Here is a 13,641-nt window from a genome sequence, read left to right as displayed (position 1 = left end):
AGCTCATTTGCCATTTATCAGCCCAAGCTTCTAGTTTACATAGATGCTCCTGCAATATAAAATTGTCCTCCTCTGTAGTGATTACACTGCAGAGTTTAGTGTCATCTGCAAATATTGAAATATTACTCAGTATGCCCCCTACAAGGTCATTAATAAATATGTTAAAAAGAAGGGGGCCCAATACTGACCCCTGTGGTACCCCACTGTTATCCGAGACCCAGTCTGAGTGTGTTCCATTAATAACCACCCTTTGTTTCCTATCACTGAGCCAATTCTTAACCCACATACATATATTTTCCCCTATCCCCATTGTTCTCATTTTATGTATCAACCTTTTGTGTGGAACCGTATCAAAAGCTTTTGAAAAGTCCATATACACAACATCCATTGCATTTCTTGGTCCAGTCCGGAACTTGCCTCCTCATAAAAGCTAATCAGATTAGTTTGACAGGAACGGTCCCTCGTAAACCCATGTTGATATTGGGTCATGAGGTTATTCTTCTTCAGATACTCTAGTATAACATCTCTTAGGAAACCCTCCAGGATTTTACCCACAGTAGAGGTTAAGCTTACTGGCCTATAATTTCCAAGTTCAGTTTTTGTCCCCTCTTTGAATATTGGCCATGTGACATTACTTTACTGCTTGATAGGAAGAAGACATTTTTAATTATTTTGCTCAATAAGAATTTGATCTGGATTGAGGGGAAATGTCAATCACATTTATAATACCATTTTATACAGCTTTCTTTGAACATACCAATCACAATTTGGCCCTCGATCTTTTCCAGGATAAAACGAGCTTGATTGCTGAGCTTGGAGGCCTCAGCCGTTAACATTCCCAGCAACCAATCTTTCCTTAGACCATAATAGCGGAGTCGCAGTTCATAAAATTCGCGCAAAATATCCAGAGTAGTTTCATATTTCTTTAGGCATCCAGTGTGGTCAAAGAGGACCTAAAAAGGACACCATGGTAAGCACAAAGCAATCATCTAAACACAGGTAGATGGAAGCACTGACTGTACAATCGCTGCTTTATAAACTACTAAGACTACAAAAAACCCACCATAGAGTTACAGGTAAGGGAGGTCTGAAGCTTAAACACTTTGTGCAGGCCAGCAGCTTCAGCCTCGGCTAACTTCTCCTCCGTCATCTTAACAATGAACCTGACCGTGGTGTCTGTATGATATTCCTTGTAGTCAGTAATAAGAGCAGGAGCCTTCTCTGTCCCATTTAACATGGGTTCCAGGACCTGCTCCTTGTAATTCTGGAAAAGAGATAGTATGTTAGAACAACTTAATCAATCACTGCATAAACAGAGGCTTCTGAACTGTAGTTACCTGTGTCCAAGTCCTGACTGGGAGCTCTGAAATTTCAATAGTGGTTGTATCGAGCACTGAGACCTCACCACTGATGATGTACTGGTTTGGGCCAAGCTCCTGGATGACGCCTTTGAAGTTCTTGTAGCTTGGAAGCTGTGTAAGAAAGGTTACAAGCCATTTAAAGGGAAACTTAATTATGAAAATAACAACCTTAGGCATTATGCTACTTACCATATGCTGAGGCTCCTCGCCATCCAACATTTTACGGATATTATTTACTATCTCACGGATATCGAAATTGGGGATTTTACAAGACCAACCAGTGCCAATGCCTTCAGCACCATTCACCAGTACCATGGGGATAATGGGAATATACCATTCAGGTTCAACCTTCTGGTTATCATCGTATATGAACTTAAGGACACTGTCATCCATAGAAGGAAAAAGGAGACGAGCAAGTGTGCTGCAAAATGAACAAAGGAATCGTTACTTGCAGTCAGTTTCATTTATAAAACTGATAACTGTCCAAACATCAAACTGATGTCTCCAGCATTATGGCCTTTATTACCTAAGCATTGTGAAGATATATCGAGGGCTGGCAGCATCTTTACCACCGTGCAATCTAGTACCAAACTGACCAATAGGTTGCAGGAGGTTGACATTGTTGCTGCCCATAAAGTTCTGGGCCAAGTTGATAATGGTCATCATTAAGGAGGTCTACAGAGGGGGGGGGGGGAAATAAATTAAAAAGCAGATTGTTAAATGTTTTGCAGCGCCTGACACACAAAGATATCTGTGGCTTTTACCATCCAACTCTGATCAGCACTTTTCTCTGCATTGTATAACCAGCAGCCAGAAAGCAGGGAGAGCATGAATACCAGTCAGTCAGACAAGTGCTCGACTCATAGTGCAGCAGCTAACAAGTGATTACTAGTGTTGAGCGAGTATGTTCTGTCTGAGTATGCTGGGGCCGAGCTCCGAGTATTTATAGCTGCTCAGTGATATGGTTGAATCGCTCCCGTGTGCATGATTTGCAACTGTTTGACAGTTTTATTACATGAGAGGAATGGCTATTTCTTACACATTCCTCACATGTAACAAAACTGTCAAACAGTTGCAAATCATGCACACGGGAGCGATTTAACCTTATCACTGAGCAGCTGTAAATACTCGGAGCTCGGCCCGAGCATACTTGGACAGAACATACTCGCTCAACACTAGTGATTACATGAAAATTACAGCAAAAAATAAAGCAAGTTGCTCTGTAATCAGGTGACATTTTAATTTGCCCTTAGATTGAGCAGCATAATCTTGGTGACAGATCTTTAACAGACAATCCCTGTACACAGGACAGGTGGCGGTCCCAGCGAATGCACCCATATCAATCTACCAGAGCCTCATCATAATCCAGACCAAGCTCTTACCTCACCATGATGATACGCCGACATTTCAGCTACAGAACCAGCCAGCTGAGCCACCTTCACTTCTCGCTTATCATTTCTTTTAAAGCAAGTGAATAGAACCTTTCTCTGACCTGGCTTAAAACCTATTAAGAAGTGATATTAGTTCACATCTTTATTAACATGATTTGAATTTAGAACCAGAAGACTAAAAGAAACGTTAATTACCATCAACCAAGGAAGGAATAGATCGTTCATTGTCAGAGTTGGAGAACAGAATCAGCTCTTTATTGATGAACTCGTTGTAGGTCAAATGCTTGGTGGCTTTTCCATAGAGGTAATCCTGTATAAAAACCATAACCATAATTTACACTTCCATGAACATAATACTTCCTTACAAAATCTCATTGTTGAAGGACATACCTCTGGCAAACCATGAATTCTCCTCTGCCTTCTGTCTTCCATGAAGTTTGTCAGCCACTCTTTACGATCATCAACTTTCTTCTTGCTAAAGGCCTAAATGTTTTAGAGGAAAATTTAATTTATTCTGTTTCCCTTGCCCCAATATTAATCTGACTAGGGATTATAAATCTGTATGCTCCAGTATAAAAATCTAAATTTATGACTTTGTGCTAATGGGAAATATTAAAAATAAGATTGGAAAGGTCCTAATATGAAAAGAGAGACATGTCTTACCAAGGTGATCGCAGCATCATCTATCGGGCCACTGTATTTGAATGGAATTCGATGTCTCTCCATATCCGCAAAATACTCCTTAGCCTCTTTAGATGTGCTGGTCCCCAGACCTAGAAAATCACAATAATGAGGTTTTTTTAAAAAAAAAAAAAAAGGGGGGGGGGGGGGGGTGTCTCTTTAGAAACTGAATAGAAATAGTTTTCGTTTTACCAACTAAAAGCAGAGAGCTAGCGTATAGTTTGCATACATGGAATTAAGAGGTATTTCTATGCATTTACGCTTAAAACTCTCTCAATGGCTTCAAAACAATCGCTCATTTTATCCAGGCTACAAAATTATAGTATATTCTAAAATTATTATTATTTTTTTTTTTTTACTATTAAAACAGATTGGTGACTTTTAGCACATGCAATGTGTGAATAACACCAATGTGAGAACCCTTCACCATGAGAGGACATAACTGAGTCTTACTTGCCTGCCAGCACTACCACACAGGGTTTTAGAACAAACCTTTGTAGTACTTTATTTTCCAGGTCTTGTGACTTTCATTGCCGTTCTTCCACTCCTCAAATTCAGGGATACTGTAAAATGCGAGTTCCTGCTTATTTTTAGACACCTACAGATGGGATAAGGGGGATCAGATGTACATAGAACACAACAGAAGCTTGTCAACACATAAGCATTATAAGAGGCAAATGTCTCACTTTAATGATAGGTGTGATGAACTCTTCCAGGAACCGATGCCTCAGCAAAGATGGCCAATTATGATGGATGAAGTTGATCAGCAAACCTTTAATATGGGAGCCGTCTTGATCCTGCAAAGATAAGGAATCAACGTTTATATACCAGGCTTATAGAATCTACTCAGATGCAGAAAACTAATTCCACATTTCTTTATAAAGCAGCAAATAGTAATATACCCCATGGGATTACCACCCCGCATCTATTGCCTGAATGCAGGCCTCACCTGATCTGTCATAATCATGAGCTTTCCATAGCGAAGACTTTTCAGGGACTCCGCATCTTCATAATTTTTCTTATACTGCAGACCGACGATCTTGATAATGTTGTTTATCTCGGCATTCTCCATAATCTATACAATGTACAAGCAAGTGAGTAACACAAGGGACTTGAAAGTCACCAGCAGACTAGACTATTAGGATATGCAGAGTTAAATGCTAATTTTCACAGCATTTAGAAAATTCAAAGCCAAAATTATCTGTGTATAAAAATTGATATCTAAAGACATTACACAGCCATTTGTCCAGATAATCATGAACTAGTAATATCCAGTAAACGTTTCTATAACTCACTTGCTTGTGTGAAGCTTCCCGGACATTTAGAAGTTTGCCTCTCAAAGGAAACACACCAAACCGATCTCTTCCTACAACACCCAAACCAGAAACAGCCAATGTCTTGGCTGAGTCTCCTTCAGTAAGAATAAGTGTGCAATCCCCAGAATTCTTGCTGCCTGAAATGGAACAGGCAAACTTTAGATGTCCAATAGCAATTTACTACTAGAAAATGTCAATTTATAACATTCTCCAACCAGCCCTTGGACAATTACCTGCATCATTAGCATCATCCAATTTGGGGATCCCTTTAATCTTTGTGTGTTTTACAGCAGAACACTTCTTATTCAGCTGTGTTTGTGCTTTAAACTTGACCCAGTTTAGGATGCTTTCCACAATACCGCAGTTTGTTGCCTAAAAGAAAAAATTTGATAACACGTTTTAAAAAATTTGCTTACTACCCATTTCAATGCTGCCTACTAGGAAAGTTATTAAATTAATGCACAAATACAATATGTGGCCAATATATATACACAATGCGTCAGCACGCAGCAGCTAATGAATATATAAACTCCAATATTGCTGCAAAACGTTAAGAACGTAAGGTACCTAGTTAACGTTTTTTGATCAAAGTGTGCAAAAGGCATCCAACCTCGTCAAGGTGACCTTTTAATGTGGATGGTCCTTAGCCACTAAATGTCTTACCTCTCTATATGCCAAAACAGCCTCATGTGAATAGGGAATGAAAAGGAAACCAGGCGTAGCTCACAATTAAAACCTTATGTGGGAAGGATGAGTGGATAAGGGTGCTGAGCCATGGAGGGGTTGCTTTTCACGCCCCCATTCACATGAGGCAGTTTTGGCACATAGAGAGATAAGACATAGTGGTTAGGGACTATCCATATTAAAGGTCACCTTGAAGAGCTTGTACAGTTTTTGCGCTCTTTGATCAATAAATGCTAACTAGGTAGCCTTACGTTTCTAATGTCAACGTTATGTATTCATTAGTCGCAGTGTGCAGATGCAATATGTATATACTAGGAAAGTTACAACTACTTTTTTCTAAAAGTCACAATTCATAAATTAAATACTTACTGCTTTAATGAACTTCTCCGTCAACACACATTTAGAGCCAAAACCTTTTGATTGCAGTGTCATGTTCTCTTTTGTTTGGGAGTCAAAAGACGGATTCTCAATTAATGAATTCACAAAAAGCCACATGTGGTTTTTCACCTAAGGAAGTACAGTAACATTTTTTTTAAATTATTATTATTTTATTTTTTACACATAATCTAAACATATTACATACTCCAGACCATCTATATTTCTTTTTGGCTTTGATCTCTTAATAAAAAAAATAGGGCGTTCCAGTCAATGCACTGATCCTCTAGCCCAGGGTTCCCCAACTCCAGTCCTCAAGGCCCACCAACAGGTCATGTTTTCAGGATTTCCTTCGTATTGCACAGGTGATGGAATTATTGCCTGTGCAGGTGATGCAATTATCACCTGTGTAATACTAAGGAAATCCTGAAAACATGACCTGTTGGTGGGCCTTGAGGACTGGAGTTGGGGAACCCTGCTCTAGCCTATACTATGTACCCACCACTCTCCTGGTACCCTGCCACCACCTACATGCTTACAGAGGGGGATACCCTATACTGCAATGTAAGAATTTCCTGCAGAGAGTGATGAGGAGAGGTGTACAGACCAAAGCACTAGTGAAATTAACTTGGTTCCATGGGGAATGTAGAATTTTTTTCCTCCAAAATAAAAATTGGTAAGCTGTATTTTTCCTCCCGAAGAAGGCTACAATAAAGATTGCAGGACACAATCCTTTTCCGAATTTTAGGGAATGTTTCACACCAATGACATACCTGAAATGGCTTTACTGAAACACCACCCTTATTCTTTTTCTTCACAACATCAATAATTTTGGCGATAATCTGATCAGCAACATAGTCAACATGTCTACCGCCCTAAAGATAAAAGAAAAATACATTAAGACCATGGTTAAACCAGAAATTTACATCTAGTAAATGTTGCCTCTACTATAGACCCATACCTTTGTGGTAGCAATACTGTTGACAAAGCTGATTTGCTGGAAGCCCTTTTCACTCATAGTCAAGCACACTTCCCATCGATCATTCACGGCTTCATGGATGACCTTCAAAGCGTTACCAGTCTCATCCACCTTATCTTTAACATACATATCCACGTAACTGCGGAAGCCAGTGACCTGGGGGACAAAATCACATCAAGACAATTAAAAAATATACAAGGCGAATTAGCAACTTGAACTAATGAAAGGAAATTAGTTACAAACTACTTACGGGAAGTTTCTTGCCATTTAGAAACACCTTCACTCCCTTGGAAGCTCCGGCTATATCATAGGCTCTCCGAGACATAAGGGCCACAATGTCCTTATCCAGAATCTGCATTTTAAATTTGCTGAGATCTGGTTGAAAGGTGATGCAAGTATAATCTGTTCCGTCAAAAGCTTTGATCTTAGACTCTCCGGCTGTTGCCATGTTACTGGTCCAGGTCTGTTATAGACAGTAAGTAATAACAGCAAATTAAAAAAACTGCAAGAATTAACGGGGGTTGTTCACTTTAAGGAAAGAGCGCCATAAAGGCTGTAAAATACCTAAAAACAAACAGGAGGTACTTCAGCGCCGGCTCTGCACTGCTGCTCCAGTCTCAGGGGTTTGGCTGCAGCGGTGACGTCACATCGACAGCACGCATCATTTCTGCAGCCAATTACTGAGCTCAGCGGCTCATGCCATATACCTCGGTCCAGAGCTGAGCTAATAGATTAATTGCAGCGGTACTGCACGCCGTCTATGAGACATCACCGCAAGTACGTTCTTTGTTATATTAGGTATTTCACAGAATTCGAGATCCACTTTCTTAAAAGTGAACCTTATTACAGTCCACAGAAAGCCATCTTTTATTGTATATTTTTTCAAATCACTGGCAATGGTTGGGTGTGTATTTACAAATACTTGGGCTCAGACATTTGGTGCGCACACTATACAGCTTTTTAATAAAGGCTTATACAGATTCATAAGGCCTGTTTGCGATAACCTACCTGTTTAAAGACTTTCTTGTATTCCTTACATGCAGTTTCCACAGTAAACTTGTTACTGAAGATGTTACATAATTTGGCACCAAAACCATTGCGGCCACCTGCACATAGAGGACAATTGGTAAATAAAAAAAAAAACAGGGCGCCAAATGCAAGTTGAAAGAACGCTTATTTCTTTGACATGCAGATAGCAGAGGACCTCATGTACATCAAAGTCACACACACCTCCCCGCGCCATTATAGTGCTGCCAAGGAAAGATTGGCCTGGTGTATGTATATTTCTCTGACATGAACCATCCAGCACTGGTGTATATTCTTACAATATCTAAAAGGGCAAGGGTTCAATTTGGGCTGTTCTCGTCTCTACAATGGTCCACAGCACTAACATTGTCTGCCATTATCATACATAACACCTAACACTGTACTATAAGTCACACATATGAGGGAAGTAAAAAACGTTAAAGAAGCGCTCCCCTGGGGGCGTATGCAGCGAGACGTGCCTTCCTGAGCTACCGCGGCACTCATCCTATAATTATCATTTAGAGGCAGAGGAACGGACGAGCAATTCCCTCACCCACTACCTTTAGCTCCCTGGATGTCCGGGAGCTGATCTCCAGGCTGAGGCGGTATCATGACATGCTCAAAGAAGCAGGGGAAAAATGAAGAAGCAGCGCTGGCCGAAATCCAAGATGGTGCCTGCACGCGGAGACAGACGTGGCTGGAGCACTTTGCCCACAGCTCTCCTTTCCCTAAAACCCAGCTCAAGAGGTCAGTGTCTGCCCTACAGGGGATGAGGGAACATCTGGCGAAGGCCAATTTATGGCATTATCTCTGGAGGAGGAGACTGAATCTCATGAGCTAGGGGCATCCCCTCAAATGCATAGTGGTTCTGATGCAGCTCCTAAAGGAAAAAGTGGTATCCTGGAAGAGATTTCCCAGGGGAACCCTGCAAGATGTCCTCAATGCAGTCAATAAATGCACCTTTACTCTCAATACGCTGATGGGACACGTCGGCCATATACAAGAATCTATTTCTATAATACACCATGATGTGCAGAACACACCACAGCAGTAGGTAGCAGAGTTAGTGAGCTGGAAGATGCTCTCCCACCAGTCCGCAGAGATATACGGAGTAACACAGGCAGTCGCAGCACTTGTTGCTAAGGCTGATGACCTAGAAAACCGTCAGACGCAATATTAGACTGGTGGGGGTTCCTGAAAAGGCTGAGGGGAATGACCTGGATGATTTTTTTATTTTTTTTAAATGGCTACTGGCTACCATTGGCAAAGATACCCTTAATCCTTTGTTTGCTGTGGAGAGAGCTCACAGGGTCCCCCCCCCCCCCAACAAGACCAGGTCTAGTGTGCAGACCCCACCAGGCCTTTCCTGATTAAAGTCCTACACTACAAAAACAGAGATATATTAAGGGAAGCAAGGACATTAAGCTGGGGATAGGGGGCAGAAAATCTCCTTTTCCCCCCAGACGTCTCAGTTGAGGTCCAGTGCAAAAGGTCCCAGTTTCTGGACATGAAGAGGATGAGGGCGCTGGGCCTGCAATACTCGATCTACCCCGCCAAGCTCAGGGTGGCAGTCCTTGGCGCGACCACATTTTTTGAATCCTCAAAAGACGCATTCAGATGGCTGTAGTGTCATGAGCAACAATTCCGGCAGGTGTCGGGAAAAGCCGGAAGGGCCCGAAACAGCACCAACGCACGATGATGCCGAAGATCCTTTTTCTCACTAACTGCTATTAATATCAACAAGTTCACGTCATTGCATTGTGACATTAGTACCGCAATAAAAACGTTTTAAATAATAATAAAAAAAAAAAGCACTCCCATCAAAGTTTTCAGCCTCTTAATACACCACTCCATAGGGTTTTTTTATTGCACCACTGAAGTGGTGCTTTAAATGTAAGTCACCAAATTCCTGTCTGATACTCACCTTCCAGCGTTTTCATCACCGCTATTGGCGGTCCCTGGCAAAAAGTAACCTGCTCGCAGCTCCAGTGTTTCATGGAGCTGCAAGGAGGTCACTTTACAATACAAGTCTATGACATCCTCATTCTGGCTCTCAGACTTGCACTGCGCTCAGAGGGGCCCCGAAAAAACTGAAGATGCTGAAAAGTATGTAACTGGGGGCATGGGGCTTAGATTTAAAGTGCCACGTCAGCGCTGAAAATAACAAAACAAAAAGCTGGAGTGGTGCTTTATTATATAGCACCGAGTACTGAGTACTTACAATTGCTCATTTTACCTTTTTTACCCAGTAAAATCTCTTTTCGCTGCATCATGTAGAAATAGGAGGTCTCTTGTCCCTGCATAAATCATTCCCCTTCTCAATTCCTGACCCAGCTACTCCCTCCTTCCCCCCTGCCAGGGAATTTTGCAGTGACTTATGAAAATTGACTTTCTGTTTCTACAAATAGCTTAGAAGGATTCAGCTAGTCAGTTATTAATCATGTGATGTCAAAGACCTAACAGAAAAGAAGAATTAGCTGGGTAGAAAGGCAAAATGAGCAATTATAAGTACACAGTGCTATATAATATGATGACTGCAATATAGTAACAGGATAAAAACTTTGATGGGAGGAGTGCTTCTTTAAAAGGGACTGTCAGCACAGAATGACTGTTCAAACCAAGTACAGACGCTCAGAACATAATGGAGTGGCCAAAATTTAAATGCCCCTTCCCAACTGCTTGGTTTGCATCTATCTTTGCTCTTCTCTGGTTCTAAGAAGCCAAAGCTGCCAATGAAGAAGGGAGGGCAGAGATAAAAGGGAAAGGTGGGAAGATGTAAATGAATGGCCCCTCCGTGATGCAGAGCGCCTGTACTGGCTTTCAACAGTCATTCTATGCAGACAGAGTCCCTTTAAAACTGCAGTTAGCCAACAAGCACTGACCAAGCAGTAAGAGCTACACGAACCTGTAACTTTTTTCTCGTCGTCATCATAGTTACTAGAGGTCAACAACTGTCCAAAGATGAGAGCAGGAACATAAACTTTCTCCACTTTGTGCTCTACAACAGGAATACCCTTCCCGTTATTCCAGACACTGACTGTGTTATTCTCACTGTAAGGCAAATAAAATTGCAATAAGTACAGTAATGTTCCTTTATTATAACGTATTGCGCAGATAGGAGGCCACAAATAGCAAGTTACTTACGGGTCAATTGTGACCTTGATGCATGACATTGTTGCATCCCTTTGTTTGTTATCAGCGGCATTTACTGGAGAGAGGAGAAAAAAAATAGTTAAAGCTACAGAAAATGAATGCATCATTTTAATAAAGAATTAGTGTTGCCATTTTAAACATATTACAGGGGGTTGTTCCTCTTCTTCATCTCTTCCTGCATTCTGTTTTAGCCCCTTAACGACCGCCAATACGCATAAAAACGACAGTCATTAAGGGTCTTTTAAAATGGCGATGAAGAATGAGAGAATAACGCCACCCCGCGGCCAGAATTCCTGCCGGTGACAGCTGACACCCTGCTGTATTGGCCCCAGATGATTTTGGAGCTGATTAAACCCTTAAATACTGCTGCCAATCGCGACAGCTGTATCTAAGTGGTAAAAAAAAAAAAAAAAAAAGAGCTTAAAAAGATAAAAAAGACCCCTTATAGCAGGATTGACCACCCGCGATTGTAATATTGTAATCATGGGTGTCGATCATTGCTATGGTACCCTTAGGTCATCAGAGATTCAGCTATAAGCAGGGTCTCTCAGACTATCAGTGACTCACTGACAGGTCTCCGGCACTGCAGTACATGAGACCAGTGATCAAATAAAAGTTGTACATGTCCCAAACAGGAAATGCTGTAAATACAAAACATAAAAACACCAAAGAGTCACTTTTTTCATCATATGGGCACAAAAATGTAATAAAAAGTGACCAAAAAGTCATATGTTAGAAAAAATAAAAATAAAAAGTGTGAAATAAAACGCCAAATCGTCCAGCAAGAAAGAAGCCCTATTATGGCTAATTTGGGGAAAGAAAAAAAAAAAGTTACAGCTCTCCAAATATGGTGATGCAAAAACATTCACTTTCGTAAAATTTTGTTTTAGTGTGTACGAGCAGCAAAGCATAAAACACAATACAAATCTGGTATCACTAATTGCACAGACCTAAAGAATGAAATAATCGAATCACTTATACTGCACAGTGAACCGTGCAAAAATAAGAACAAGGCTCAGCTCACATTTATCTTGCACTCTCTGCTGAGTGCTCACGTCGGGGTTTCCATACAAATCTCCAAAACCGTGATTCAGACAAAACCCCAGACGGAACTACTCACTTAAGAGGTACATGGGGTCCGTTTGGTCTCGGTTCCAGCATCTTAGGCGTCTTGTTAGCACGCAAGTGTGATCGACCACAATTCTGTGAACGCTTAAAAAGATGGACACCACCGGATCAGACGCCAAAAGGACTCCAAAGTCTCTCCATCTGCCTCATTCTGGTTGGTGGTTCAGTCAGGGATGTGAATTGCATTTTTGTGGGATTTACAGTCCAGGGCTGTGGAGTCGGAGACCATTTTGGTGGAGTCGTAATAAAATGGACCGACTCTTAAAATATATAACAAATTGGGTTCATTAGTACAATGCAGTATGTGCTGAAAAGGTTTTCATAAGAATTTGGGAATGTTAGGAAATGTCCTATAAATGACTGTTCTATTCCTGATCTAAGGATTTAGGCTAGCTGAGATAAATCTGTGCTGCACTTCATGTACATGCGCAGTAGTGAGGCAGGGCTGTAGAGTAGGAGTTGGAAGTAAGGGAAATTGAGTAGTCTGTTTGGCTTAACGACTGCACAGCCCTTATTACACGGAAATCCCGACATTAGTGGGTCAGCATAGAACACAGGAATGTGATCCCAGCCTTATACTGGAAGCGATCAAAAAACATGTATCCCAAAATGTTACCAAAAAAAATCCCAATTTATCCCACACAAAAAAAAAAAAAAAAAACAGTCCCCCACTCAGGTCATGTGTCTCTGGAAATAAAGGGGGTTCCCACATTACTGGTAGAACAGACTCTGGAGAAGTGACACGTCTCCAGCACCCTCTCAAATAAAATCCAGCGACATCTGCGCTACCACAGTAAGTGGCCACATGTTTGGCATTATTGTAGTTGGGAGAGTGCACTTAATTTACAGGGTATGTGTCACCAGAAGCACAAGCTGGACACAATGTATGGTGGAGGGTATGGGGGGGGCGCTACTATATATGGGAACTCTACACTGCATGGGGGCACAATGTTTGAACACTAAACTGGCATATTTGCAATTTTCCAGAATAAAGCCTGGCATGGATGACACAAAATAGTCACTGAAGCCGTAGATAAAATCATTGAGAGGTGCATTTTCTACAATGGGGGTCAGTTTGGGGATTTTTCTGCTGCTCTGGCATCTTGGGGTCTCCATAAATGTCACCCGAAAACTATTCTACCAAAATCTGTGCTCCAAAAGCCAAATAGCACTCCTTCCTTCTCAGCCCTGAAGTGTGGCCTAACAATTTTTGATAACATGTGGGGCAGAGAGATTGCGCAAAAATTATGGGGTCCAGTTTCACCTATTAACCCTTGTGCAACTAACAAATTTGCAGCAAATACAAAAATAACATTTTTACCACTAAAATGTTAATTTCCACGTCCTAATGTTATTAAATTCTGTGATGCACCTGTGGGCTCAAAATACTCACTACAACAATAGATGAATTCCTTAAGCAGTGAAGCTTCCAATATGAAGTCACTTGAGAAGGGTGGTGGTTTCAGATGGTTTCTCCCCCCCCCCCCCCCCCCATTATTCATTGTGAAAGTTATAAATTTGGGGCTAAAAACATTGTTTTTTTCACA

The 13,641-nt window shown here is 41.2% G+C and overlaps 1 protein-coding gene across 1 annotated transcript in view; it reads right to left on the bottom strand.

Annotated features, from left to right (window-relative positions):
- TOP2A (DNA topoisomerase II alpha) overlaps window positions 1–13,641 on the bottom strand; it is a 29,068-nt gene that overhangs the window by 6,682 nt on the left and 8,745 nt on the right. Inside the window, exons 4-24 of the mRNA XM_073683387.1 lie at window positions 10,958–11,021; window positions 10,719–10,864; window positions 7,796–7,893; window positions 7,038–7,250; window positions 6,770–6,943; window positions 6,582–6,683; window positions 5,803–5,940; window positions 4,983–5,121; window positions 4,729–4,886; window positions 4,383–4,508; window positions 4,120–4,230; window positions 3,926–4,031; window positions 3,416–3,525; window positions 3,143–3,235; window positions 2,948–3,062; window positions 2,744–2,865; window positions 1,888–2,036; window positions 1,551–1,782; window positions 1,338–1,472; window positions 1,064–1,264; window positions 758–953 (exon numbers count right to left, since the gene is read on the bottom strand). Coding sequence (XP_073539488.1) covers window positions 758–953; window positions 1,064–1,264; window positions 1,338–1,472; window positions 1,551–1,782; window positions 1,888–2,036; window positions 2,744–2,865; window positions 2,948–3,062; window positions 3,143–3,235; window positions 3,416–3,525; window positions 3,926–4,031; window positions 4,120–4,230; window positions 4,383–4,508; window positions 4,729–4,886; window positions 4,983–5,121; window positions 5,803–5,940; window positions 6,582–6,683; window positions 6,770–6,943; window positions 7,038–7,250; window positions 7,796–7,893; window positions 10,719–10,864; window positions 10,958–11,021 — 2,928 coding nt within the window. The remainder of the gene's footprint in view (window positions 1–757; window positions 954–1,063; window positions 1,265–1,337; window positions 1,473–1,550; window positions 1,783–1,887; window positions 2,037–2,743; window positions 2,866–2,947; window positions 3,063–3,142; window positions 3,236–3,415; window positions 3,526–3,925; window positions 4,032–4,119; window positions 4,231–4,382; window positions 4,509–4,728; window positions 4,887–4,982; window positions 5,122–5,802; window positions 5,941–6,581; window positions 6,684–6,769; window positions 6,944–7,037; window positions 7,251–7,795; window positions 7,894–10,718; window positions 10,865–10,957; window positions 11,022–13,641) is intronic.

This window comes from Phyllobates terribilis, unplaced genomic scaffold (genome assembly GCF_046119375.1).
Source record: "Phyllobates terribilis strain yellow unplaced genomic scaffold, ASM4611937v1 Scaffold_5__5_contigs__length_657084704, whole genome shotgun sequence".
NCBI classification, from domain to species: Eukaryota; Metazoa; Chordata; class Amphibia; order Anura; family Dendrobatidae; genus Phyllobates; species Phyllobates terribilis.
Note: the sequence above shows the minus strand (reverse complement) of the source record. Positions and strands in the feature narration are given on the sequence as shown.